General features: G+C 38.4%; 2 protein-coding genes across 3 annotated transcripts in view; one reads left to right on the top strand and one right to left on the bottom strand.

The window, feature by feature from the left end:
• Positions 1-343: 343 nt before the first annotated feature.
• Positions 344-5380, top strand: LOC113012012 (gap junction alpha-10 protein-like). The gene is made up of 3 exons (XM_026151954.1): positions 344-789; positions 2393-3860; positions 4578-5380. The coding sequence occupies exons 2-3, from the start codon at positions 2430-2432 to the stop codon at positions 4614-4616; spliced, it is 1470 nt and encodes a 489-aa protein (XP_026007739.1). The 5' UTR covers positions 344-789; positions 2393-2429; the 3' UTR covers positions 4617-5380.
• Positions 5381-7698: 2318 nt separating this feature from the next.
• The window catches only part of LOC113012007 (transcription regulator protein BACH2-like), a 62733-nt gene continuing 43221 nt past the window's right edge, over positions 7699-27210 (bottom strand). The window contains exons 3-5 of one of the 2 annotated variants that reach the window (XM_026151945.1): positions 17004-18383; positions 14662-14868; positions 7699-13074 (exon numbers count right to left, since the gene is read on the bottom strand). In XM_026151945.1, coding sequence (XP_026007730.1) covers positions 12634-13074; positions 14662-14868; positions 17004-18383 — 2028 coding nt within the window. In that variant the 3' untranslated portion in view covers positions 7699-12633. The remainder of the gene's footprint in view (positions 13075-14661; positions 14869-17003; positions 18384-27210) is intronic. The other variant, XM_026151946.1, reaches the window with a different exon arrangement.

Raw genomic sequence — 27210 nt, 5'->3', positions numbered from 1 at the left:
CTCACTGACTGGATCTGTGGGAAATCGTTCAATAGTTAAAATATCATCTAAGCTAAATGTTAAAGTATTTTTAGAAGAAATAGAATACACTGTCAAAATAGGAGTGTCAGTGTGTTTTTGGCCAAAGTCATGAATATTCTTTCATTACCTTCATGTGAGAGTTTACAATAAGCCTGTATGCACTTTGTTGGATTGAATTTACACAGCAGGGTTTGTAATGTATCTAATCACATGCATAAGACAACTCCTAAAGTATAAGTTGTTTACACTGAGGCAGGTAGGACATAAACCATAAAACCACAGTCTCTACATTAGATGAGTGAACTTTTAACTTTGACATTAAGATGTCCATGCTGGCTCAGTTATCTTTAGGTTGAGTATACCAGAAGCAGGCCCTGTGCGAAAGACCAGCCATAAACATAAACATAAACTCTCTCCACATGGAAGAATTATATTGAATGCACTGTTTGGAGTTGGAACTGTTGGCGTGGGAGAAAGGAGTAGGGTGGGGGCAATGTCCCGTCGAGAGGCAATCAATGCTTACATCCTGTGAACTCTGCATGTAACACGGGAAAGCACTCACAACAAACAAGCAGCCAGAAAACGCACAGCCATATAGAACCAAAGAGAGAGGAGAGTTCTGGGATGTGGACTGGAGTTTTGGATGGGCACAAAAGAACCTCTAGATAGCTCAATGGGGTAGCCGTACAGACCCATTTGGTTCCCAGGATAAACATAAACACAATGAAGTGCATCAAGAGGCCAAGAGGGAAGCCATACCAGTGACATGTAAGTGCTTCTGAAATGGTTGATGCGTTGAAACGAAAAGATCTGTTATGTCATCCTCTCCAATGAGGCCCTGAATGACTCGCGTAAGCTAGTTTTCTCAAACGACCAAATTAGTCTTCCCATATGGAAAATAAAGAAAGAAACTTTAGTAAATGTTTATGTTTAATATATGTATTGTGTGTGTTGTAAGACCTATATTCTTTATACTGTGATTTACCTTAAAATGTCACCTATTTGATTTTCTCAGGCTACATAATTATAAGAACAGGGATGATATAACATAAATTAAAAAACCTATTATTGGATTGAATGGGAAACATTTTTTCACTCATTGTATGTACTTAAAGTTTTGCATTTTGTTGTGGTTATTGTAAAGCAACAGAACATTTTTCCAACTGAATTTATGACTTTGTAAATAATAACACAAGAGCATTTAGTTTGCGTATCTACAGACACTAACATCCAGTGTATAGTATGCATTTCTATTGCCAGTCCCTTTTTTTCCTCAGGCCTTGAAGCAAACCAGGTATGGTTTAAAGAATAAAATCATTGGCTCAAAGTCATCTTGCTTTCAAACAGCCCTAGACTCTTGTGTGAATTTCTATGAGGATAATGATAATGTTAGTGGAAATGGACTGCATTTATATAGAACTTTTCAAGTCTTACCAACCATTTAAAGTGCAACATGCAACATTAAACAATATATTCATACACACACATATATATATAACCATATATTCAACTTTTGTCTACCTTTCATCCATGCTCAATTTAGAATCCCATTTGACCTAACATACATATCTTTGGATTGTGGTAGGAAGCTGGAACACCCAGAAGAAAACTGCGCAAGCTAGTCATGGGTCTCCTCACATTCCTTATTTTTTTTATGCTTATTTACGTTAACTATAAAGCTGCTGTGTTATAAAACAGCAAAGTCCCACTGTATCTTCTCTTAGCTCTTCACCCCACATTTGATGCAGTTTTGTTACCGTTTCTTTTTAGTTTATTGCTGAATTTGTACACAAACAGGTCAAAATTATATCAGCTGGGTTCATAGGCTGGAATCTTGGTTGTGCGTTGTCCTGCATATAAGGGCATTGATGTGCATGCTCTGCAGGGCAAAATCTGTGCAGAAAAGTGTGCAGGCCATTGTTTGTTTGCAACCATTCTGTCTTCTTGTGTTTTTTGTATTTTTGGCGCTATTTTAATGATTATCAGAAAATACAGTAATCACATTGGTATCTATAGAATTGTCATAAATAGTAGAATCTGTTGATACAATGAACAATATTTAAAAGTTAATTTAAAAGTTAATATTTAAAAGTTAACTGTGCATGGTTCTAGCCAACATGCACAGCGGCATGGTGATTAGCACTGTTTCCTCACAGCATGAAGGTCCTGAGTTCAATTCTGCCATCAGGCCCGCGTCTTTCTGTGTGGAGTTTGCATCGGGTACTCCAACTTCCTCCCACAGTCCAAAGACATGTAGTTAGTGGGGATAGATTTACTGTAAACTTGGATTTGTGGTAGAGAATGGATGGATATTAAAATGTATTGTGTTTTGTGTGATAATGGGTTGTGTTTGCATGCTGTATCTCCACAGTTTGAGTATGTGACAGTGACATGGTGAGAAGCTGACCATGGGTGACTGGAACCTGCTGGGCAGCATCCTAGAAGAGGTCCATATACATTCCACCATTGTGGGAAAGATCTGGCTTACTATACTCTTCATCTTTCGCATGCTTATTCTGGGAGCAGCTGCTGAGGATGTATGGGATGATGAGCAGTCAGAGTTTGTCTGCAATACTGACCAACCAGGCTGTAAGGCAGTCTGCTACGATCGTGCTTTCCCCATTTCCCTAATTCGCTTCTGGGTCTTGCAAGTGATTTTTGTGTCTGCGCCTTCACTCGTCTACATGGGCCATGCTCTTTACTGCATTCGTTCATTGGAGAAGGAACGTCACCGACGACGGGCCCAGCTAAAGGAGGAGCTTGATGAGGCTGAGTTGGCGTTGGATGAACAAAAGCGGGTGGAAAGAGAGCTGAGGAGATTGGAAGAGCAGAGGAAGGTGAAGAAGGCACCTCTGAGAGGCTCTCTATTGAGAACATACATCATCCATATCCTTACACGCTCCGTGGTGGAGATCTGCTTCATCCTGGGCCAGTATATACTATATGGTGTCCAGCTGGAGCCTCTCTATAAGTGTGAGAGACTGCCTTGCCCCAACAGCGTAGACTGTTACATCTCTAGGCCCACAGAGAAGACGATATTTATGGCCTTCATGATTGCCATCGCTGGTGTCTCACTTTTCCTAAACATTCTAGAAATATCCCACTTAGGTATCAGGAAAATCAAACAGGTGTTGTATGCAGAGAGGTACACAGAAGATGACAGTTTGATTTACAAGTCCAAGAGGAAGTCATCCCTACCACATCTCTGTGTAACAAGCAATGTATCACCTCACGATGGGCCTTTAACTCAAACCTTCAAAGTGATTCCAGGGGCGGACCTGAAACCGAGTCATTACAACAGTGGGCTCAAAGCCAATCAGGACGCACCAAGACACAACAGCTTGGCTCATGTGGGGCACAGTCAAACCATCTATATCTATCCCCAAGCAAGGAATCCACCCACGTCTGCCCTGAGCTGTGCAATCCAAGCTCCCCAAACTAGTGAGGGTTCAGAGGTCCCCACAAACCTGGACCTCAGTCAAGCCTGGATCCCTGTCATGTCCACTGCAGATGGGACTCAAACAAGCCACAAGGACATTCATGAGGAAGACCATCCTCACCCCAGCCATTTGGAAGCTCTGCTGGCCAGTAGCAACGTCAGGCCCAGAGCTATTCCAAATCTTAATGAAAATGAAAGAAGGGAGTCAGTGGGGAGCGAGTTCCTGATCCCCAACACTCGGAAGACTAGCTTTATGATCAGGCCGCCATCTGAGAGCTTGTCGTCCATGACTGGCTCCACAAGTCCCTCCTTACATACATCAGAAGAGTCAGATGAACTGGGGTCCTTGCAGGGAGACATGCCGATGATGCCACCAGCCGGAGGCCGAAGAATGTCAATGGCAAGTAAACAGCAGTCTCATGTGCCTAAATAACAGAACACAATTGTCCAGAAAGTTGACCTCAGCTATTCAAAGTCTAAATTAGACTGTACAGTACTATAATTATATACACACAGAACTGTATGTGTAATTGTAGATACTCTACTTGTGAATCTAGCTAAGGCCCAGTACTATCGATTCAGTATTCTGTGGAAATAATGATTAGAATTCCAAATTCCCCTAAATTATTAGAGATAAAGGCATTAAATGGCTTCTCATTTGTTTGACCTCTTGTCAGAAATTTAAGGACAAATCAGAGTTACAGAGTTGGCAAATAATTATTTCACTATAATTTTAATTGAAAAGCTCAAAATGTCAGTCCTAATGAAATATTCAAAATTGGAACATATTGTATTTTTATTTTATAAGACAAATTTCATGCATGGTTTGCCAATGTTTAATTGTTCTGAAATTAAGAGTAATTAGAATAGATTAGAAATTAAGCATATATGTTAAGCACACATGCTTTAACAGATTTTTAAATAACACTGCATTAACCTTAAGATCCCATGTCTAACTAAACTGGTTGGTCCAAAGCTGCATAGTAGCCCTGACACAAATAAAATAAGTTTTATAATAAAAATAATATAATAAGTCATTCATCTTTTTGCTTTTTCTGAATGTGATGAAAATGTGCCAATACATTAAATGTCAGAGTTGTCTTTTTGTCTTTTCCAGAGTATGTTTCTGGATATCTCCTCAATCATGAAGAAGTGAAGAGATAAGGCTAATGTCATGGCTGTAAGAGCTGTTGTCCACAACCCAGCTAGGTCACAAACAAGGGAGAAACTGTATCAATGATCCAGCCATCAACATTGATCCACTCGAGTCACATGTGGCCCAAACCACTCAGCCATGATGAGGCAGCAGACTCAGTGCCAAAGCACCTTACAATGTCTACATGTTCACATTAATAGAAAAGGATTTTTTGAAAATGGACATCTTTCAGTGTGTTGGCCAAATTTTTGATAATTTTTAAGCAAAAAACAAAAAGAATTATTAATCATTGCGCTTAAGAGGATCTGTTTGTTTCTGTAACATGGACTTTATAAGCTTAAATACCTTTTCTAAGTCAAAGACTTCATTAGAATGTGTGTGTGAGTGTGTTCTGGTTGCTCCTACCTTGGTGCGGACCAAAATCTGAAAGTTACTGTACTGGTGGGAACCAACAGCCCTCATGGAGACCAAAATCCAGGTCCCCACGGGGTTGAAGGCATTTTTTACACTCAAAATGTGGTTTTAGTGTCAGGGTTACAGTTGGGTTATGATTAGGTTTAGGGTAAGAGTTAGGTTTAGGCATTCATCTTTGATGGTTGGGGTAAGGGTAAGTGAAAACATTATGTCAATGGGATGTCCCCACGAGAATAGCAACCGCAGACGTGTGTGTGTGTAGTGCAGTGCAGTGATTTCATGTGGAGTTATACTTTATATTGTATTAAAATGAAATATTTATTAGCAAAACAAAACAAACAACCCCACAAAAAGCTTTTTTCAACAACTATTTAAACAAAATACACACAAACACACACACACCACTATGGAATTTCCATGCTTTTTATTTTATTTTTCAACAACGATTGCCCAGGCAAAATGTATGTTTTTCTCATATCAAATAACCAAGGCATGGCATTGCACAATAGTTACAAAAAAAACCTAAACACTGGTCATTTGAATATTCAAAGATAAAAAAGAAATGAAAAATACTAAATCTGTTTCTAACAGTCATGTTGCAGGTAAAATGAAAATGTAAAATGTACAAATACTATAAAAAGTTACAAACAATGCCACAGAAGCTGTCTACTTGTCTGTCCTATGGTCTTTACTCATGAAGAGGTATGCTGAAGCATGCAGGTAGATACATGTTAAAAGTGTGTTCAACTGTTTATTTTTGTTAGCTTTGTTTTCTTAAAACAACAAGTTCACAATCCAAGATTCATTCATTCTGTAAACTGGCTGGATAAAATAGGTAACGCTATTAGTCTGCTATCAGATATCAGATCACTGCAAACTGGAGGCATCTGAAACTTTAATGAATGTCAGAAAACTCTTCCCATATACCCAGTGCTGTGTGCCAAATAAACACTGTCTTCAATTTCCTGGTAATGCTGACAAATTTATCTTTCAAAATATAACATTACATAAAATAATTTAAAGCGGCATTTCATTTTATTGTTTCAAGTACAATGATATCATTTTACCATAGTAACTAGGGGTGCAACGATATTCGTATCGATATTGAACCGTTCGATACAGTGCTTTCGGTTCGGTACGCATATGTATCGAACAATACAACATTTGTAATTTATTTTATCAACTTTCCTTCTGACGATGCTGTCTGTGTTGAGCGCTCAGTGAATCTGCGTTCGACTACTCCGCCTAGGCTGCACTGTCGAGCGCAGATCCACTGAGCGCTCAACACAGACAGCATAGTCAGAAGGAAGAGCGCAGGGCACCTCCCCCACCCTCATTCAGATCTGGCGTTTGGAATTATTTTGGTTTTCATGTGACGTATGACCCTGAAGGTAAGCGAGTCATGGACTAAAGTAAAACAGTATGTTGGATGTGCCATGCAATGCTCAATTACATGGGTGGGAACTAGTGTGTTAGCGCAGTTAGCTTGTTAACGTGTTGGCCGTCTAGCCCCATGCACGGGGCGATCGGCGGTAGCTCGTTAACGGAGATTTGCCGTGTTGTGGCGTTAAGGTCATTTCAACGAGATTAACCTGAAAGCACTAGTGGGAACACAACGAATATGACTGCACATTTACGCAGACATCATCCTAGTGCAAAGACAAAAACAACAAGCATGCTACTAACTTTAGCCGAGTCATTTAGACAGCTGTTAGCACGTGATTCTCTTTATGCTGCTGATAATATAGCCCAGAAGAAGCGGATAGTATAGCTTTTATTTTGGAAAGAGACATTTCTCTGTAATAAACTCTCTTTTCCAAAGATGAGTGATTCCTCAATCAGATACAGGGCTCGCAAAATCGCTAGCCCGACGTCCGGGGGCTAGCGATTTTTTTCAGACGGGCTACTCTGCCCGTCGGCCTACCGTAGGAAGGAAAAATATATGTCAATGCTTTTGCATTCTTTCAGAAATGTAGCTGGGTAATTATGTCATTGGCATCTGTGAGCCACTGTCAATATGTGACATATTGAAATTGCGTTTGAATTTGCGCTTGTTTTTTTGCTTTCACTTTGCAATCGTGCAAACTGTGTATAGAGAGCGACAGCACTGATCTGTGAGTGATGATAATTTGTGCACCAATTCCTCTGACATCGTCTTATTAATCGTTAGCTTACTATGCAAACATGACAAGTGAAATCTCCCGCAGCTTAAACATGTGAGAGGTTGATCGAGCAGAGAATCGCTGAGCTTATGTGAGTGCCTGTGTAAAAGCAGCAGTATATATATTTTAGTTCTGCTGAGCCAAATAAGACAGGTCAGGGTGAAGAAGTGACAGCCAAAGAAAAGCTTACCACAAAACGGAAAAGTTATGACAAATCAGACTATAAGGCAAAAAGAAAGTGCAGCTTTATGGTTTCATGGACAAAAGAATTTCTGTGGCTGCAATATGACGAGCTAAATAACCAGGGCTGCACATAAGTGGTCCGCAGGTGTGCATTCGCTGTCAAAATAAAAAACACGCACAAGGGTTAGGGTTAAATTTAAAAACTGTACTTTTGAGTTAAAATATATATTTATAATTTTAATAAATGACAAATTAAAAAGGCATGAACATTTTTTTGGTATCGAAAAAATATCGAACCGTGACACCAAAGTATCGAACCGAACCGAACCGAACCGAACCGTGAATTTTGTGTATCGTTGCACCCCTAATAGTAACATATGCTGCCCCGATAGTCTCTGGCTTAAATTTACATTTGAAATGGAATTACATGCACTACATGACTGAAAATATTTATCAAAAAGACTACTAGACATTCTACAAATGTTGTACCCTGACATTTGGATTTCTAAAATTCAGACCACCAAATGATACCTTTTACTTCACTGAAGTGAAACCTTCAATTAAACCAAAATCTTGTTAAATTTACAGCCAAAACAAGGCACAGAATCACTGCATGAAGTTTCTTCATGACTGCACAAAGCGCATGTGGTGAACAGGAGTAAAAAAATATGGCAACATAATTCTATGATATGACGTTTTCCAGTCTTACAGCAGTTTTATATCACTCCTTTATTAAAATTAGGGATTAAATATTCCAAAATGTACAACAAAATTTAATGTTGACTCAAAGGCAAGTGTAGGTGATATTATGATTGCACACACTACATTCCCAAAAAATATCAAAACCCCAAATATTTATCACATATCTTTGCAATTAGTGTTTTTTCCCCTCACAAGACATTTTCTTTTAGAAACCAGACATAAAATAGGTGGGTGTAACTGGATTAAGCATTTTATATTGACCTCTTTAAAATTTGAAGGTGTTTTGTAACAGGGAAAGTGAATATTCTGTGAGAAACAGTGTTGTAAGCTCATCAACAAATATGGATCAGATTAATTAGATCAAGTGTACATCTCCTTTATCCAGGAGGACATTTGAGAAAGCATTGGGCATATGAAAAAAACCAACACACACAAAGGAAAAGAAGTTATAGCACATAATCTTATGGATAAATACAAATAAAAACAATGATAGATGTATGATACTGTGAGATAACCCAACACATTTTCAAAACAAAGTGTTTTTAATTTTCAAAACATCTATTTATTTCAAGTAATTTTTCCATTTCAGCACTTTTATACAAACCATGCATGTTCTGTGATTATTCCACATTTTCATAACAATGTTTCCCAGTTTAATGATGTTTCTTAATTACATAAGTTTTTAATATATTGATTGCTGGCTCTCAATATTTTCAGAGGGGAGGAAATGGAAGGTTCATCAATAATGAAACAAAATGCCTGAAATAAACTTGTGGAAATTCTACTACTAGACCCCGGTGATGACAAAATTTGATTGCCTTGTTTTGTGACACTTACAGTGCAGTTTTTTATAAGAGCAGTGGAATTTCCAGTGAATAAAATATTACTTTGATGGTTAAGCCTATACCCTCTAGCAGCACCAGTTAGAATCCTACTCTTATCACAAAGTCTTGAAACTTTTAACCAATCTAAATAAAACATCATCATTTCTATTAAAATGAACTATCTGTGTTAATTTTATCACTACAGTTAAAAGACCATTTACTACACTACATTGTAACTGACTCACACCTCTTTATGTTAAAATATTACAACTTAAAAGTACAAGTGACTTGCAAATAAAGAACAGTGTGTGTGGCAATAGTGAGTGAGGGACCTGCTCATGTAATTGCCTGTCATTCTCATGTGTTAAAGCGGGCATGTCAAGCTCACATCCTATCCATTAAGAGTACTTTTTGAATTTAAATATCCTATCATCTTTGCCACACTAATAGCTTCACATTTACATAATCACACAGGGAAGTTTTGACTCTTTAGTTCCTGGGTTGATATCTGAGAATAAAGATGAGTGTCATATTAGACTTTCCTGTGCTAAAAGTGGCACAACCCACATTAAAATGCCATGGGCATGCTTCATCATAATGTTCACTGTGTAGCAGCAACAACACAGACACCAGCAGCACTCACCCCTGCCACGTGCCTCACCATTGACATTTCAACAGATGAATCTGGCATCCCTTTAAATCAATATGTGCCAGTGTGCTTGAAACTTTGAACCACCATGCAGTATTACAGATACTGATGCGTATGTAGAAATTCACTATTTGCTTGGAGTTTCAGCACATTGAAATCATTTGTTAATTTGAAACTGAACATGCTGCACTGAATACTTTTCAGCACAGTTGTCTTATGAACAATGCAAGATGAGTGCAATTTAATACATAATTACTACAAACACTAAAATATTACTAATACAATAAATACATGGGTCAAAAGGAAAGAAATAACAGAATATGATTTCCTTACACTTCTCCTTCTGAGCATGGAAAGTTATAAATTCTATTATCCAGTTCCACAAATAGATTCTATGTACTGGTCTTTTAAACTGTCGGTTACAGATCGTACCAGTATAACTGAATTTTAAACCCATTATAATGGTTAATGTATCCCAATGATCCAAGACATTATGACCTCTCTCAGACAAAGCCAATGATTATTCGATTATTTTATAATTTCACATGTCAACAACTGGGATTTACTAAAGTTTAAAATCCAGCAAAAACAGTGACTTCTCATTGTTAGCATGTTGCAATTGAGAGAAATGCCTAGCCTAATTTAAAGCCTAATTTTCTGGGGCTAATCAAACACAGTGGTAATAGTGATAACATGGTCAGCAAACCATTTGGGAGGAGCTTCTTTGGAATCACCAATCTTTCCTGGCCAAATTCCCAAAGAGAAGAATCCAGATAAACAAACAACAAAAACATCTCTGTAGAAATGATCCATATAAGATGATAATTTTTTAACAGTGTCTATGGCAATATTGAAGTGAGGGACTAGTTCAATCAAGCACAGTAATAACATGGTCAGCAAACCATTTGGTAGGAGTTTCCTACCAATCTGGATATAAAAGGAAATTCTGCATAAAGCTTGTCAGCAGATGGAAGCATTAGGTGTCTCCTGGTAGACAGCTACACTCACGTTGGACTTTGGTGTGACTGTGTGAAACAACCATGACCAACACCAGCTGACGGCGTGTTACCTCAAATCATCACAAACTTTCGAAACTTCTCATTGGACACCTTGGATTCTGTTGCTCTCCACTCTTCCTCTGGAACTTGATTTTCAAATGAATTACAAAATTTGCCTTCATCTGAAAATATGACTTTGGACCACTGAGAAACAGACCAGCTCCTTTGCTTTTTACCTTAACTCTGGTAAGATGCTTCTGGCATTGTCTTTAATTAGATGGTGAATTTATAAAAGGAGCAACATCTGTGCATGGTGCTTTTGATGCACCAGTACCAGCCTCAGTACACTCTCTGTGAAGCTCTCCCAAGTTTCCAAGTGGATATATGCTATTTATACTATTTTACTCAAGCTCAACATTATTTTTTATAACTTCTGATTTTCAAATGTTTTGAATGTAATGAATACAGAATATATGGAAGTTGATGTTTTTTATAGGAAAAAACTTTTCGCAATATTCAAATATTCTTATATGCAGTAGTAACTGTTTTGAGTTATATGCTTTAAAATCAAAGGCAGTAATTTCTTTGTAAGCTTTGTTAAAGAAGGGCCAGCAATTAATACTTCATTTTAGTTTTTGTCAGGATCAAGTGAAACAGGTCTCTCTAGAAACCCCAAACCCAGTTTGACCACCAGTTTTGACAAGGATGTGCCAAGCTTAATTTTACAGTTTTTGCATTCTGATTTTTATACTAAACTCATATTAGAAAGACCAAGTGAGAAAACATTTTAAAAATCTTCAGGAGAAATATAAAGTAACCCCTATGGAAACCATCTATTGGAAACCACTTAGTTGGCTTCATACTTAATTTTAGTGCTAAAGTCACAAAGCATGTAACCAATGCCACATCTTCCCCCTCAGATGTACTGGACAGTGCTTTGACTCTGTAATGTATCTCTGCCTCTTTAGTAGAATCATTTAAAAAAAACACAGAAGAAGAAGATTAAAAAAAATACACAAAAAAGTGAAGATCAAGTCTGACATAAGAAACGCTAAATGCGTATGACAGCTCATTTATTTGTTTTTCTCCCAATGTGAAATTTTATAAATACAGAACTTTGGTAACACTTTACTTTAAAGTCCTGCATCACTTAACAGTTACTGCATCAATTTATAGAGTCAAGCCTAAACTGTTTTATATAATCAGATTCACTTCAATAGTTTAAGAGATACGTATGTTTTTCTTTTTCAGGCCAATTAGCCAATTGTTGATTACAACATTTAGATGGAATATTTGTATCATTAATTTCATTATCTGTCTAAGGTGCCATGGTCTGCAAGAGAGTGTGGATACCCATGCAAAAATATCCAGGAAAGTCAGCATGGCCTAGCTGAGCTCTCACTAAAATTAAAAACATTCAGACTTGTCCAATTATAGCTCCATTGTTTAACCCAAACACCAAAAAGATCTCTAAAAATGGCTTTAGTGGTTTTAGTGTGGATTTATGTCATCTTGGTCATGCCCCAGCCATAAGTAAAGGTGGGATTCCTTAAAATATAGAATATTTTTTTTAACAAATTCCAATTCATGGTAAAATAACTGGAGGAGCATCAACACACTGAAGTAAAATGGGTGCATATTCAAAACAGCTTAAAGCTACTTTATATAAATAACATTAATAGAAATAATAATACTAAACTAAACTTTTCCACATTTTAGTGGTTCAAACTGAAAACTGACTTACAATATATCCAAACATTTACCACAAATCATTTTGCACATAAGTAACTGTCAAGATTAGACAGGACTGCAAAGTAAAGTTCAGGTTTATGTTAACAAGCATATTACTGTACATTCTGTAGAATTCCTGAGTTTAGCCTCCCATGATGCATGAGAGAAGAAGAGAATCCAATGGAACACAGAAAGAGAGAAAGCTGCCAGTGCTTTTATTTTATACCAGTCCAAAAAATACCTGCTGAACAATATTGAAAGACAATACTGGTATCATTCATTTAAAAAAACAGAAAAGAAACAAATGCTTTAAATATCAAAGTATGCACCGATCGTGTCATTTAGCCCCAAACTCTAAGCACAGTCTTGTCTGTTGTGTTCTTCTGTTGTGCATTTCACAGTCATCTCCTGACAGAAATCCACTGTTACAGTGGGGCTACATACTTCGTCAGTAGATTCAAGCAGTAGTGAAAGCTCAGGATCCTCCTGCCTTAAAGGCAACATCTCCTCTGCGGGCTGCCTATCCTCTAACCCCTCCTGATTGGCATTCAAATTAGATGTACAAGCAACCTCACTTTGTTGGGTCACAGGTGACGTGGGTTGGACAGACCCGTCCTCAGTTGAAGGTGATGAGGGGTTGGATGTGAGATCAATGCTGGCAAAGTCGGGTGATGGCTGGCTGCCCTGCACCTCCCTACACACTTGCTGGGAGAGGAAAGAGAGGTTCTGCAACAGCTCGGACATACAAACCTTCAGCCTGTTTCGCTCGCTAAGCAGCTTCTCCTTCTCACGTACCTGGGTTCATAAGACAAAGCATCATCAGGTTATCATGACATTGCTGTTCCCTCATTGCTGATCACTTCATCAGGTTAACTGCAGCCCACTTCCTATCTGGCCCCACACCGATCATTACAGTTATAAGCCTGTGAAGAATCTTTTAACTCAATCTCATGTCTACACGAGCAGCCTCTTTGCTTTTCAATAAAAGTTGCAACGTCAAGTTTAGACCTAGTAAAATTTATATATCATATATTGTTACATTACAGACAAGTGCTTACAAGATTGATATTAGTGAGTTTCTTAATAGGCGTAATAGCACTGGAGCTGGGAATCAATGTAACAACTGTCAATATATTCCAACAGATATTTACGTACAGCAGGAAAAACCCCTGCAAAAGTGGACTGACAATGATCCACTATTGCTTAACATGAGAAAAATCAAGGAGGGTTTCCCTTCTGGCAGTCTTTAGTAGTGACGCCATTTAATTTTCTTTTTTTTTTTCAAATTAAGATTCCACTAAGGTGGAAGCCTTCCACCCCTTGGCTTTGCATTAAAATTCTGAGAGGAATTGGTGACAAAGGGGAGCCCTGGAAAAGTCCAACTTCCATTGCAAACAAGTCTGCCTACTTGCCAGCAAAGCAGGAAGTCACTGCAGGTGTATGGTGTGTAACAGCAAGCTGGATATCGCATACTCCCACAGAGTTCCACAGAATTCCCACAGAATCCACAAACCAAAGGTGGACTTGTTGGGCAAACTCGCATGCACCCTGAAACAAGAGCTAGTTCAAAGTTCCATGACCAGGGTCAACACCACATAGTGTAGTGAGATATTAATAATGATGATAATCTCCTTTTCAGTATTTTGGAGTAGACTTTTCCAGTGAAGCTGAGTAGCATGATCACCCCATAAGTGGAGCACACCCTCCATGAATCGCTAGTCCACACAGGAAAGTACAAATGGAGAGGGTGAGTGGAGGCACTCACACAGATTCTGTCACTACAGCATCTGTGTTAGGTCTGTTATTCCAAAAAGCCAAATATAATAAATGTGAGGTTAGTACCAGCATTTGTGGATTTAAATTATAGTTCAAGCTTATGGATCACTAAGGGTTTACAAAATGCATGTAAAAAGAAAAATACATTGCACCGGAATTCCTAAAACAAAAAGAAAAGAGGCAAAAAAATATAAAAAATACAAAAATAAATAATTTATTACTCTATATAACATATAACATACTCCGATGGACCTCAAGAGCAACTTAGTTAGTATCTTGCCCATATTTGGCATGCAGACTGGAGCAGCCAGGGATTGAACAACCAACCTTTCAATTACTGTGGTACCTCCTGAGCTACACCCACACCCATATTGTTTTCTTTCACCATATTTACAAATTCCCTGTAAAAAGTTCATACTTTTAATTGCTTTTAAATCTGTGAATGGCTTAGATACATTGTTAACACGCTCACTGGACAGACCTGTAGAGCATTAGCTTTTCAATGTGGATACTGGAGAACATGTTATATTAAAATATGGCTTAAGAAGTGTCACATTTCCATTTTATACCCACAAACCTGTGTGTATGTGTATTAGTTGACCATACCAGTTTGTGAATCTCGCTCTCCAGGTTCTGGATGCAGTCTAGCTTCCTCTTGCGACAGCGCTGGGCAGCAATGCGATTTTTGCTGCGCCTGCGGATGTCATGGATGAATTCCAACTGTTCTGAGTTCAGTTTATGCATCTTGATGAGAATCTGGAAGTCATTGCGTGGCAAGTTGGTGATCTGGTCCACAGGAAAAGGCAGCTTCACCTACAAAAACCAGGTCTTTATTGCAGTCTATTTAATTTTAAACCAAATGAATCAGGACTGTTGCCATGGAAATTAAGAAAACTATATTTTATGCTTAAGATATTTTCTATTTACATTTACAAATATAGTTTACATAAAATGCTGTTTGGAAGTCTGCGAACCCTCAAATGTTTCCTTTTTTATTTTTATTTTGCATAAATATGACCTAAAACATTAGATTTTAACCTGTCCTAAAATTAGATGAAGTGAACTCAATCAAAAAAAAAAAATCAGACTCTTCACGTATTTATACAAGAAAATTATTTAACATACATATCTGCAATTTTTCTATATCTACGACTTCAGTGGGATCACACACTCTGATCTTTTCTCTGCTTTTTGCAGATGATCTGGTTTTGTTGGTGTCACCAAGTGACAACCACGAGCCTGCACTGTTGAGAAGATGTAACTGAGATGAGAAATGGCATTTCTAACTCTGGAGTCATGGCTCTCACCCGAGTGGCTGTCCCAAGTGGAGATGTTCAGCTGTCTCAGGGTCTTGGTCATAAATCATTATATTAAGTGGTGCCCCCAGTAAAGTACTTAACTATAAATTTGAATATTTTTACACTGTGAATATAAGACTTCAACATAGAAAGACTTATTATAGACATAACTGTTATTAGTATGTGTTCAGAAATGGAAGAAGTATCAATTGCTGCAGTTGCATGTTGTCAGATGGAGTGCACTGTGATATAAAATCCACTAGATGTCAGTATTAGTATTGCTGTTTGTGCACCAGCTCAGGCACAAAGAACAGAGACTATCGGCTTACCTTTCTATGCAACTCTGCCTTATCAAAACGGTTATAGTTCTGTGTATTCTTCTTCTTTCCATGGAAACACACTGACATTTTTTTTTATCTATTGACTGAATAAATAAAAGACTCATAAACAAATTTCAATGCATCTGATTTAAAATACTAAGGCATTGACAGCATGTGTATGTTGACCACTTCTTTTTTCTCTTAGCTTTACATTGCATCAGAACAGTCCACTACAACAGCACAAACTGTTCTCTTCAAACAAGCAATGCTCAGCACAACAATGCCAACATTCAAGTATGGTATCATTTATTGCGCTGACAATGGGAAGAGGCACTTATTTGCTCACAACCTGTCACAAAAATATACCATTTGCACCCATTTCTTTTGTTGAACTTAGGAAAAATATGAAAGATATCCCATTTTGACAGCTATAAAATGTAATTTTTGATCCAACAAGGTGATTCGAGCTATTATATTTTATATCGGCATGGGGTGCTATGTTTAACCTGGACAAACTGGACACGGTTTGAACTGAGGAGAAAAGAAGAAGTGACAGGCTCAAAAACGGCAAATGAATACTATCTGAAAGTCACTTTCTTTGAAAAAGACCTAACACAGGACGTCAGAGATGCATGTGGCCCTTCAGCTGATTCACAAACTGTTCGTAAATGGTCTCAGTGGAAGGGTGGCTGGAGAGAAGCCATTCCTCAGTAAAGGCTATAGGGAGCAACGACCTAGGTATGCCACACTATACAAGAACTGGACTGAACATCAGTGCCGATGGGTCTTATACAGTGGTCAGGTTTTGATCCACACGGCAATATCATCTGGAAAGAGTCTGTTTAGCAAAAGCTTCATTTGTCAGTATGAAACCATCCCAAACACACTAACAATGTAGTAAAAGCACAACTGGCTAGAAAAACACACAGTCGGCCCATCAGTCACGGACTGGCCTCCAACATTTGCTCAGTACTGTATATATTCATAACCTGCATAACTGGAGCTTGGGTCAGCAGATGGGAGATGTGGGCAGCACATCCATGGACATCCTGCCTGCACTCTCTTTTTGTGCAGTTTGGTATTTAAATTCATCAAACTTCACTATCTCTACTTCTGCTCTTGACATCGTCAGTTTTACACCTGCCTCCCTCTCAACATGTATTCTGTCTCGCTTCTACTGACTTTCATTCCTCTTCTTTTCTGCTGCAAACCAAATATATACAGTTCTGCTTTTATGCAGTTCTCATGCCAGAAAGACAGTTCCCAGACGACCTCAATGCCAACACACTGACATTTTAGCCAATGGAGTATAATAAAGAGCCATACTAACCTCAGGTCCAGAGATTCGAGAGGTGCCACTTTCACTGTCTCCCTCTGAGAAAGAGCCTGATTCATCACTGGAGTTCCCACCACTAGCACTGAATGTCTTTTCAGATTTAATCTTTGTGTAGTCTTGAGTGAGGACTACTTCATTGTGGGGATTCCTGTGCTCCACCATCCCAGCCAGGCAGTGAGGAAGTCCAGAAATTGAGCCTGACTGTGACGATGAGGAAAAGTCAAACTGGGACGAAGTAGAAGATGAGCTACCAATGGTTGCATCCTCTGGGTAAGAGTATGAGGCACGGGGGCTGGAAATCTGGTTGCATGATGTAGAAGTAGTAGGAGAGTCCACTGATGTTTTCGTTGAAACGGGGCAGCTGGTAATAAGGAATGACTGACTAGAGGGAAGGGATTCCTCCTGCATCAAGGTTGAGATGGCCTCATCAACATATGTATGGGACAGCATATGTTGCTTGATAGGCACAGAAGAGAAAATGACACTGCGTCTGTCCAGCTTCCCTTCATGCTTAGACACCGAATTTTCAAGGTTTCTACTTATACCAGTAAGTGCTGCTGGTATCACATTGGCAATGCCAGTGTTGAGGTCAACTTCATCCAGAGATTCCCTCTTGGTTTGTGGTCTCTGTATGACCAGTTCTTTGTAATGGTTGAGAGACAGTTGGTTGCTTAGTAGCTGCTGAATGGTGGTGCTTGGCATGCTGCTGAGACCACCTCTCTGGAGGTATGAATGCAAACAGGAAGAGTATGATACTTGGCTGGAAGATTGCACATCTTCTACTGGAACCTCTTCTACCTCTAACTCCATCTCCAATACCTCCTCAGTACACAAGTCTGAGTTGCTGTCATTCCTTTCATCTCCTTCTTCCTCAAATAAACAGGGTTCTTCTTTGATCCTGGAGGGAGTAAGACGTGTTTGCGGAACAGCGCTACTGTCGGTGAAGTGTGAGCTCAGAGGGCTAATTGAGGTATGGTTAACCAAAATGATGTCATTACTAATATGATGGTTCTCTACATTGTGCTTGTTGTCACAAACTGCATCCTGATATTTCTTATATTTTGGACACTGCGGCAGGTCAGCAAGAACATGACTGTCCTGCTGCCTTATTTCTGCAGAATCATAACAGGATATTTCCTCAGAAAAGATTGGATTCTCTGTTGTGATATGATCATCGTATTCCACCGTGCCATTATGGTTAGGTTGGCTGTCATTCTTAAGCTGGGCTTGAAGGAACCGGAAGCAAGAGTCCTCCAAATTATGGATACCTAGGACGTCCGCGCACACAATTACTTCATGGATGTTTTCCTGACTTAAAACCAGCTTGGCGGTGTAGGCAAACTGAAGCAGTGGAGCGAAACCTTTGGCTGTCACCTGTGGAACAGAATTGAGGAGTCAAATTAAAGAATGAAAAACATCTACAGTATTTAAAAATTAGATCATATTATATCGATGCAAATTTCTTTTGGAAGACCAGATCACAGCTAACAGCAAAAGCTGAGCTAGCAAACCTCAACACCTCCCCTAAATATGGACTGAAGTCAAATCTTCAGTATCACTACACTAATCACTGTCACTCCCTCCCTCAGTTACTTGCCATATACAAGCAGTGACCTTACATCAGGACAAGCAAGCCAAACACTGCTCGTCAAGTGAAATCCTAAAATTTAACATCAATTATAACCAAATCAGAAGTGAAGCACCATTTTTTTTCAATTACTGTGGCCACAGTTAGCTTTTGTCTTTGGAAGCACATTTAAGTGTGTTTGACTTGAATCTACTGGAAACTCTTGCATTTATTGTTTTTATAGGTGTGTCCATGCCCCGTTTACCATCTTAATATTTTTTGATTTTCCTATAGATATAGACAGTTAACACACAATGCTCAACTCTTTTAAGTCAGCTCTGTTATCTTCTGCTTCTAAATTCAGGTAAAATAGAGGTTATTGTGCTTGGCCCTAAAAAATATGTTTATACACCACTTTGCATTTAATCGTTACTTATTATTAATATCTGTCTCTCTTCCACAGCATGCTTGTTCTGTCTTCCTCACTTCACCCCAAATCGGTCATGGCAGATGGCCGCCACTCTCTGAGCCTTGTTCTGCCAAAGTTTTCTTCCTGTTAAAAGGGAGTTTTTTTCTTCCCACTGTCCCCAAGCACTTGCTCACAGGGAGTTATCTGATTGTTGGGGTTTTTCTGTCTTCTCTGTATCATCGCAGCGCCTTGAAGCAACTGTGATTTGGTTCTATATAAATAAAACTGAATTACATTTTTGTTATCAATATTTTAATATACAGTGAAAAAATTCCCAGCACTTCACTTGTACCACGTTTTGTCATATTACAGCCTTATTCCAAAGTACACCACATTGCCAAAGGTATTCATGTTTGCAGACAAGCTAGTTCCTGGTGACCATACAGGAGCAGTAATGATAGCCAGAGGCCTCAGGAAAGCACTTGCATGACTGTGTGGGGTCATCTAATGTGTGTCACTACGGTATAACGTCAGGTAAGGCCTATAAAACAACTGGAGCACTGTTATTACTTTCCGGATGCACTGCATAGTACTTATTTCAGTTGAAATGTGGCCTGTTTTTTGAGTAAATCTGTGTTTTTAGAGATATGTAGAAAAGTAATCACACACCACAGTACACAAGTGTACTATATTACACATCTCCAACTACTGCATAAGCTTTGCTGAAAATACCAAGTGCTATAATTTAAGGGCACTTACAAACTCTTTGCTATAGGACAAACACTGGCATAAGAATCACAGAGTACAGGGGGACACTAACAGCACTATGTAAATAAAACATTTTTCCAAAGAAAAAATAAATTTTCCAAAATGATGTAACAACTGTAACGACGGAGTGCAGATCATCATCCTATTATATCCACTAATTTCAGACAACTTTTAACATCACATTTGACTAGAATACTATAGGAGTTCATGGTCAGCTCAGTTACTTCAACGTGTCCAAGTCGTGTGGCTGAAAAACAATGAGGTATAATGCTTGTAGCTGTGAGAGACCAAGAACAGTGTATTATGTGTACACACGGGCTGATATAATATTTAGTAGCTTTAAACTTATAATACATAATAAATCTATTAATTTAGTCACAGAGTGCTTATGAAACTGGAAGAGATCAATTACAACACTCTTCCTCATAGTAAAAGAAGAAAAAGGAGATGGCACATAACAGTTGGGGGTTAGATATTGTGAGCTGATAATTGTGCCCCATAAGTGACCAATCAACCATTGTCATGGTTATTTTTTTCACATTTCTGATTTACTCATTCTTGTCTGGATCCCAGGCAGCACGGTGGCACGGTGGTCAGCACTGTTGCCGCACAGCAAGAAGGTCCTGAGTTCAATTCCACCATCAGGCCGGGGTCTTTCTGTGTGGAGTTTGCATGTTCTCCCCGTGTTTGCGTGGGTTCCCTCCGGGTGCTCCGGCTTCTTCCCAAAGACATGCACTTTGTGGGGATAGGTTAATTGGATAATCCAAATTGTCACTAGGTGTGAATGAATGTGAGTGTGAATGGTTGTCTGTCCCTGTGTGTTGGCCCTGTGACAGACTGGCGACCTGTCCAGGGGGTACCCCGCCTCTCGCCCTACAGACAGCTGGGATAGGCTCCAGCGCCCCCCGCGACCCTGAAAAGGATAAGCGGTAGCGAATGGATGGATTGTCTGGATCCCTTCACTTCTTACCGTTATTCATCCTTCAACTCTTTTGCATTAGGTTTACTTTAGAGTGGAGTTGTTAAGTGTGAATGTGATGGACAGGGTTTTTGACACAGTTACAAAATGTATACGTTTACTCTATGTGGGTGTGTGTATGTGCTTGTTCAGTAACATGTATGTATAATGGTATGCATATAACATAAGTCTATTGTGAGCTAGCATCGTCTACAGCTCTCTATTGTTGAGATAGGTGGGAAAGTGTATTACCTGTCATCACATCTTCAGAGAAGGTAAAAGGTCTTAACATCCAGCCTTTTAGGTTAAAATACAGAGTGCTAAAACAGAGTTTATCTATACATGCTCTTGCTAATAATAAATCATCTTTATTCTTAGTTAACAATATAATGAAAGTAGAAGTCTGATTAATATTTTGAACGAGAAATGCATTTTAAATAATGACAGCGTCTGTTTTAATGCTTTAAGGGATTTTGTGTGCACCGACATGACCTTGGCAGATTAGTATCGTGATCAATATACTCAATACTTGTACATGAATAGTAAAAAGAAGAATTATTCTTATGGACAATGTCAGTACTGCAGACATCCACGGCACTCTACACTGTCACACTGTTGTGTCTTGTGTAAATGTTTTCAGGTTCTCAGAACATCGCACTTCTCTTTTTCTCATGCCCATTTATACCAGTTGTTGTCACTCTTACAAATAGAAGTTGTCATGAAATTCTCTGTTAATAAAGTCTGCAATGCGATCAGCTGTGGCCAAGGCATAGTGACAAATGAATGTCCTTCACCTGAGAAATAAAAGGCTATACAACATTCTACAGTAAAATTCTGAGCACCTGAATCTAAATGTGAGCATAAACCACAAAACTTCCATCACAAAGTGGAGGGCCTTTTTTGTTTCAGCTTTTTGTGCACTTGGCAGTTTACTAGGGTATGACATGGGGTGTGAAATGTTAATGGCTTGTCAATGACATAACCGTTCCAAGATTTGAGAGTAGGAGATGGTGCAACAGCTTAAACTTATGATTTCTTTGTGGAGGGAACAGTTTGTTTCAAATTTTGTTACTTCAATGCTGATGTGGAGGTTTGTCTGAGTGTTGGTGACCTTGTGCTGTGTCCACTGAGGTTGAGGAAACGTGGTTAGGAGACAGGAGGTAACTTTTAGGGCTATTTAACCTTATCCCTTAGTGACTCAATGGAGGAAACGTCTGGAGGAAAAGTTGCTTAAAAAGTGTTGCCAATGCTTATCTACACTGAAAGCAAGTCAAGCCCCCTCAACCCCCTCATTGAGATCATTAACAAGACTGGCTATGGATATTGTCTATGGAATAGTGCAATCATTAGCCACCTCCTCTACATTGATGGCACCAAGCTGTATGCCAGGAGTGACCAAGATATCAATTTACTGATGCATACCACTAGAATCTACAGCAATGAGCTGGGATAATAAAGTGTCCAAAGGAGGAAACAGAAGCCACTGACATCAAGACACAGAAGCTCCTCACCATGCATGGAGGGTTTCACCCCAAGTCCAGCACCCTGAGACTATACGCTAAGCAGAAGGAAGGAGGCTTAAAACTAGTGAATGTCACAACCACTATCCAGGATTAAACAACAAAGATCCATGAGGGAGAGTACCTGAGCTTGAAGGTTAAAGACCGACCGACTACAGGGCAAGGGGGGAATTATATACACGCATTCACGCACACACATATATATAAATCAACTCCACACTATGTGCCTATATTTTAATTAAACAACAAACAAAAAAAAAAAACAATACAATGACAAAGTTCAGGCATGCTCATGGGTGTTGGTTGCCACAACAACAAAGAGACAACTGCAAATACTGATTGGTTTTGTTGTATACATGCTGTATTTCCTTACCAAAGCATTTCAGTACAGTACAACATTCATGTTGTGTTACATGCCTCAGTGCAACATGGAGGCATGTAAGGCAGATTGCAATCACATAACTATATTCATCATTATGACAGATCTGGGGCATTACAGTGCTAGCCAGTGGTTCCCTAATGAGCATAGGAGTGGCAGTAACTAGGAGACTACTTCCATTAATACTCTTGCCTTATGTGCCAAAAAATAGCTCAATTTCTGCCAACCCTACTGTTCCATCCATTCTCCCTACCCCTCTTGAGCAAGAAAGGTTATGTTTTCTCCATGTTTTTTATCTGGTATACTCTTGAACATCAACCGGCATAGACGCGCAGCTCCACCGTCTCCTTTTCATGCTTTGTTTCTCCAAAACATGAAATGGTAATCCATTCCTGCATGCAGAAATTGCATTACCAGCAGAGGGAGATAATGTATTTAAAGCCCCGAAGTCAGTAGTGAGCAAAAAACATAGCAAGTACATTTGAGGGTCCTTAATCGTCAGAATCGATTAATCTAGGCAGCTAATATGTGTGTGCATGTAAATGTGTTGATAATGTCTGTGATTATTTTCCTGTTGGCCACCTCCATCTGTTGTTACTGCAGATTACTGCAACTTCTACATATGTGTATATTTTATGTTTTAGAAAGGCAAAGTGGGAAATGGACACGGTGGACCATAATAGCGTCCACTGTTTGTAACAGAAGCAGGAATTTCTCTGTCCATCTACTGTTAAATTTTACATTTTACAGGATTCAGGATGTGTTAAAACCCAAATTGCTGTGTATCAAGTGTATCCCCACATGCTTGCTATTAAAAGCCATTTTAGTCTTATAATTGTTTTCTCACAAACACATCTATGTTTATGTTGTCTATTAACTTGCAGTTGTTTACAAAAATCAATTCATTATAAAAATCTCAAATAACTATGAGAAAAACTGAATGTTCACCTGCGCATGTTCTTTTCCCACTGTTATTCTTGTATATGTACTGCTGTGTGCTGTGGTGCATGGGGAAGCTGTACTCTCTCAGAGATAACAGTACATTAAAAAAAAGAGTGACCTGAAACCAAGAGGAGAAAAATCATTCTTTATTTTAAAACAAGATTAATATAATCATCGATTAAAACAACAACAAATACAGCAAATCATATTCAAGTAATAAATATTTTTTCTTACAAACAAAGCCCAAAATACTGGCAAATATAGTGTTCGCTTCATAAGCTTGAAACACTCAGGGATATGAGTCTTATGGTCAGGGTGCTGCCTTAGTGCAAAGTTTTCAGGCTGAATTATCCTGAGATGCCTGAGCTGGCAGAGTTAAGAGAGAGAAAGAAAATGTTAGACATACCAGTGTAGACCTGGACGGGTAAATGCATCAGGAGATAAGGTGTGATTTCTAACAACCAATTTGAATGATGTAAATGAATTAGTTGTTGATGGTAAACAGTGTGCCATCAGTTACTATGAATTTGTGTGCTCAATATACACTAAAAAAAGAGTGTGTGGTAACATACGTAATACAGCTGTATAAAACTGCTTTATTAGATGATTCTTCTTTTCAGAGCTGGTGTCATATTTTAAACTTACCTTGTCGTTTTAGTCTCATTCTGAGTCCTCCGCCTTCCCTCTGTTTCTGTCATCAGCTGAGCTGTAACGTCACACAGATGCTAACAGTCAACTGTATACAAAACTTCTCAAAAATAATGTTTTTTTTATTTAAAGCCATATATCAGAAAAATAGCTATCAGTTTCCCTGATTGTTGTGCAGTTATCATACCAGTTTGTACATAGCAGAGGATAAATGACTTTAAACAGACCAGACAGCTTAATTCCTCAATGCTATATTTAGCTAATATTTCACTTGGTCAACACAGCAAAAAATCACAACTGAAAGCTTTTCTTTCTGATTTCATAACATTTAAAAAACCCGAGCTCAAACTTCTTACCTTCTAAAAGTGCATCTGAAACTTCGGTGCTGGCACAGCTGTTACTAACTTCCAGGAACTATTTGCGAGGCTCCATGATCCACCATTGCTGTAAAAAATGGTCCATTGGAGTGAATGGAGATGACAAGACTGTAGTTTCAACAGCTTTGCTATGTATGGCTTTCTGCATTTGAACTGAAACAATGCTGCCCCTTAATCGCCTGGCTGGTGTTTCAGTGCCTGTAACTTCTTATAACTAAAGTACCTGGACCTTTCACCCAGGAACATAAGAAAATGTTTTTTCAGATTGCTGGGTAGCTATTTTGACATATTTGACTTTTTTTTAATTTAAAAATAAGACAGAAAGAAAAAGAAAAGAGAGAAAGAAGGAAGCTGTGTACTTTAAAGTAAGCAAACAGATTTTACTTATCTACCTGTATGTTTATGTTTAGTCCTGTTAAGCCACATCTGTAAGCTGTCACTTCTATTTGTTTTTAACTCACTCAGATCTTTATTGCTTTATAATGAGTCTTTTGACAATATTTTAACCGACCAGTTAATAAAACATTATTAACCAGTTATTAAGTTATTTCTTTCAATACTTTTCCAAATAATTTTGGAATGAGAAAAAGATAGAGAGGGAGATAACTAAGTTCTCAAAAGGCAGATGCCATGTAAAGGTAAATGCACTGGTCCTTGAATAGCACTTTTTTTTTTTTTACTGTACTTGAGCACTCAAATCACTACATACAACACAGCTCATTCACCCATTCTTACAAGCACTTGTATGTATGCAGGCAGCACAATGGCACAGTGGTTAGCACTGGTGCCTCACAGACAAAGACATGCACTTTGTGGGGATGGGTTAATTGAAAAGTCTAAATTGCCCATAGGAGTGAATGTGAGTGCGAATGGTTGTCTGTCCCTGTGTGTTGGCCCTGCGACAGACTGGCGACCTGTCCAGGGTGTACCCCGCCTCCCGCCCTATGACAGCTGGGATAGACTCCAGCATCCCCCTGCGACCCTGAAAAGGATAAGCGGAAGCAAATGGATGGATGGATGATAGATGCATCAGAGAGCCACTTGGGATTCAGTATCTTGTCAAATTAAACTTGAATGCAACAAACCTTCTGATTAGTAGATAATCTACTTCCTGAGCTACAACCACCCCTATGTACTATAATACTGCTGTAATACAACATTACTTTTTAGTACATTTAAATTTGCTATATTTGTCCTTCAAAACATTTTAAAATGAAGAAAGAATCTACTGCTGGCATAAGACCCGTTCATTGCTGCCCTTAAAACCACACTGTGGTTAAATGACAAATTACCGAATGATGCGAGTTACTTTTAAAATGACAACGCACTTCCTGTATCTCAAGATTTAATTCTGTTAACAAACAAACCACAAGAGAAAACTTCTGAAATAAAAATGTTACCTGCCAAATTACTTTTAATGAGTCATACAAACAAAGCAGAACAACAAATAAAAGCATTTAAACCAAGACTATCCTAAATTTAGAGTCTCAGTGAGCATGCAAAGTTCTGTTGGTCAAAGATGTTTGGACATTTGTAGACACCTACCTCTCCTTTTTGCTGTGGTCTTGGCCAACACCGTATTACACACTCAATACCATTTTTAATACTGCAGAGAAAATTCTGACCCCATCCTGCAAAACCACAAGTGACAGTGAAGAAGTCACATTAAGTTTACTTCTTACTTCTTCTTCTTTAATTAATTTTCCCAATTATTTAAATAAATATTTAAGATTAAGTTCACAAATTATTGTGATAATTATTATTTAGATAAATATAATTATTTACATAATTCCTTTAGAACTTAACAAAGGGTAAAACTGTAAAATTCCTTTAAATTTTAATAATTAAATGCATCTGTCTGGAGCAGTGCTATGCATTTCTGATCTGTCAGGAAGCGTGGGATGAGGCAAATACAGCACTCAGAACCCAGCAGACTAAAGTGAAAACTAACCTTTAATAAAGTTGTATACAGATGTCAATGATACAGTAAAACACAGGTTCGCAGAGGGAAAAAAATCCAGCAAACACTAAATTTCTCCAGACTACAGGGATTATATGACAGAAGGTTCACAAACAATCTGAAAAAAAAAAAATCCAAAGAAAATAGGTTCTAAATACACACAAGGGAATTAAGGTAAGTAGAGATGGGAAATAAAGTACAGCTAAAACTAATTAACACAGTGATACAAATGGAAGAAAACTGAATGCAACATACAACAACAGACAGTTGACTAACAAAATAAAATAGGAAGGGAGAAACAATCATTTCAAACAGGGAGGAACGGACTACAGATTGAATAATAATAAGGGCTGCACATATGCATTTCGGAATAAAAACACTGTGGTATAATAGCTAGCTAATGCTACTGAATTTAGGTTAGAAATACTTGCCTTGCAGATGCACTACGTTCCGTGGTGCCCACTGCTGACTGTGAATGGTCCTTTTTTCTCACTCTAAACTCACTATTGTTACTTTTATAAAAACATTTTTAAAATGTTCCCCCGTTCATGCTGCTTATCTGAAAAAACGCTATAAGATGACACTAAATTATATTGTATTTTTAATAATGCGAGCCTGTAATTTTGCAGGCATCTTATATATATTGCTCAAACTCAATAAACTTGCAGATTCA

The sequence above is a fragment of the Astatotilapia calliptera genome, chromosome 19 (genome assembly GCF_900246225.1).
Source record: "Astatotilapia calliptera chromosome 19, fAstCal1.2, whole genome shotgun sequence".
Taxonomy (NCBI): Eukaryota; Metazoa; Chordata; class Actinopteri; order Cichliformes; family Cichlidae; genus Astatotilapia; species Astatotilapia calliptera.
Note: the sequence above shows the minus strand (reverse complement) of the source record. Positions and strands in the feature narration are given on the sequence as shown.